This window comes from Plasmodium reichenowi, chromosome 14 (genome assembly GCF_001601855.1).
Source record: "Plasmodium reichenowi strain SY57 chromosome 14, whole genome shotgun sequence".
NCBI lineage: Eukaryota > Apicomplexa > Aconoidasida > Haemosporida > Plasmodiidae > Plasmodium > Plasmodium reichenowi.
The window spans coordinates 1,995,697-1,997,547 of record NC_033659.1 but is presented as its reverse complement, the minus strand read 5'-3'; the positions used below and the strand labels follow the sequence as shown (position 1 = coordinate 1,997,547).

Here is a 1,851-nt window from a genome sequence, read left to right as displayed (position 1 = left end):
AAAAAAAAAAAAAAAAAAAAAAAAAAAAAAAAAAAAAAAAAAAAAATATATATATATATATATATATATATTTTTATTTATTTATTTACCTTTTAATTTATACTTCCTTTTTCATATTTTTATACAATAAAAAAAAGGAAATAAAAACCATCTTGTCATTATATATAAAAAAATGGTGTTAACAGAACTAGGTACGCAAATTACGAACGCTTTTCGAAAACTTCAAACATCCACGTTAGCAGACGATGTTGTAATAGAAGAATGTTTAAAAGAAATAATAAGGGCGTTAATATTATCTGATATAAATGTTAGTTATTTAAAAGATATTAAGAGTAATATAAAGAATAATATAGAAAAGAATATAGACATTTATGGAAACAATAAAAAGAAGCTAGTACAAAAATATGTGGTAGAAGAATTAATAAAATTATTAGAAGGAAAAAAAGAGGGTTACAACCCGGTGAAAGGTAAAAGAAATGTTATATTGTTTGTAGGTCTACAAGGAAGTGGAAAAACCACAACCTGCACAAAATATGCACATTATTATCAAAAGAAAGGTTTTAAGACTGCTTTAGTATGTGCTGATACATTTAGAGCAGGTGCGTTTGATCAATTAAAACAAAATGCAGCCAAAGTAAAAATTCCGTTTTATGGTAGTTATTCAGAAGTAGATCCTGTAAAAATAGCTACAGATGGTGTAAATGCTTTTTTAAAAGATAAATATGATCTAATAATTGTAGATAGTTCGGGGAGACATAAACAAGAAAATGAATTATTTGAAGAAATGATACAAGTAGAAAATTCTATACAACCAGAAGAAATCATTTTTGTTATTGATAGCCATATTGGGCAAAGTTGTCATGATCAAGCTATGGCATTTAAAAATTCTGTATCCTTAGGAAGTATAATTATAACAAAGATTGATGGACATGCTAAAGGTGGTGGAGCCTTATCAGCTGTAGCTGCTACCGGATGTCCTATAACTTTTATAGGAACAGGGGAACATGTAAATGATTTTGAAAAATTCGAAGCAAAATCTTTTGTATCTAGATTATTAGGCTTAGGAGATATAAGTGGACTTGTATCTACTATTAAAGAAGTTATAGATATAGATAAACAACCTGAATTAATGAATAGATTATCTAAAGGGAAATTTGTATTGAGAGATATGTACGATCAATTTCAAAATGTATTTAAGATGGGTAGTCTTAGTAAAGTTATGTCTATGATACCAGGTTTTGGTAATAATTTAATTAGTAAAGGTACAGAAAAAGAAGGAATTGATAAAATAAAGAAATTTATGGTAATTATGGATTCTATGACAAATGAAGAATTAGATTGTATTAAACCTCTTAATGATAGCAGATGCTTAAGGATTGTAAAGGGGTCTGGTACTCGCCTTCAGGATATTAAAGAACTTCTAGAACAATTCAAGTTCTTACAAAAAATGGTTCTAAAAATGGGAAAATTAGGATTAAGAGAAAATAACATAAATAATTTAATGAGAAACCAAAAACAATTCATGAGCAAAATGAATAATATCATGGATCCAAATATGTTAAAACAATTAGGAGGAGCAAATAATATGGTCAATATTTTAAAAGAATTTACAAAAATGGATGACTTGGGTGGATCAATGGCTAACATGATGAAGCAGATGGGTCTTAAAAAATAAACTTTAAATGGAAACAATAAACAATATATGAACTTAAATAAAAAAATGAAATATGTATATATAAAAAAAAATATATATATATATATATAGGTATATATATTTATTTAATTATATATTATCCATATACGGTAAAACATACATAGTGTCTTTTTTTTTTTTTTTTTTTAATTTGTATA

General features: G+C 25.7%; 1 protein-coding gene across 1 annotated transcript; it reads left to right on the top strand.

Annotated features, from left to right (window-relative positions):
* Positions 1 to 172: 172 nt before the first annotated feature.
* On the top strand, positions 173 to 1,675 carry PRSY57_1449400 (signal recognition particle subunit SRP54, putative; the record flags this gene model as incomplete). The annotated part of the gene is made up of 1 exon (XM_012910090.2): positions 173 to 1,675. One exon carries the CDS (start codon positions 173 to 175, stop codon positions 1,673 to 1,675), a length of 1,503 nt encoding a protein of 500 aa, XP_012765544.1.
* Positions 1,676 to 1,851: the final 176 nt, after the last annotated feature.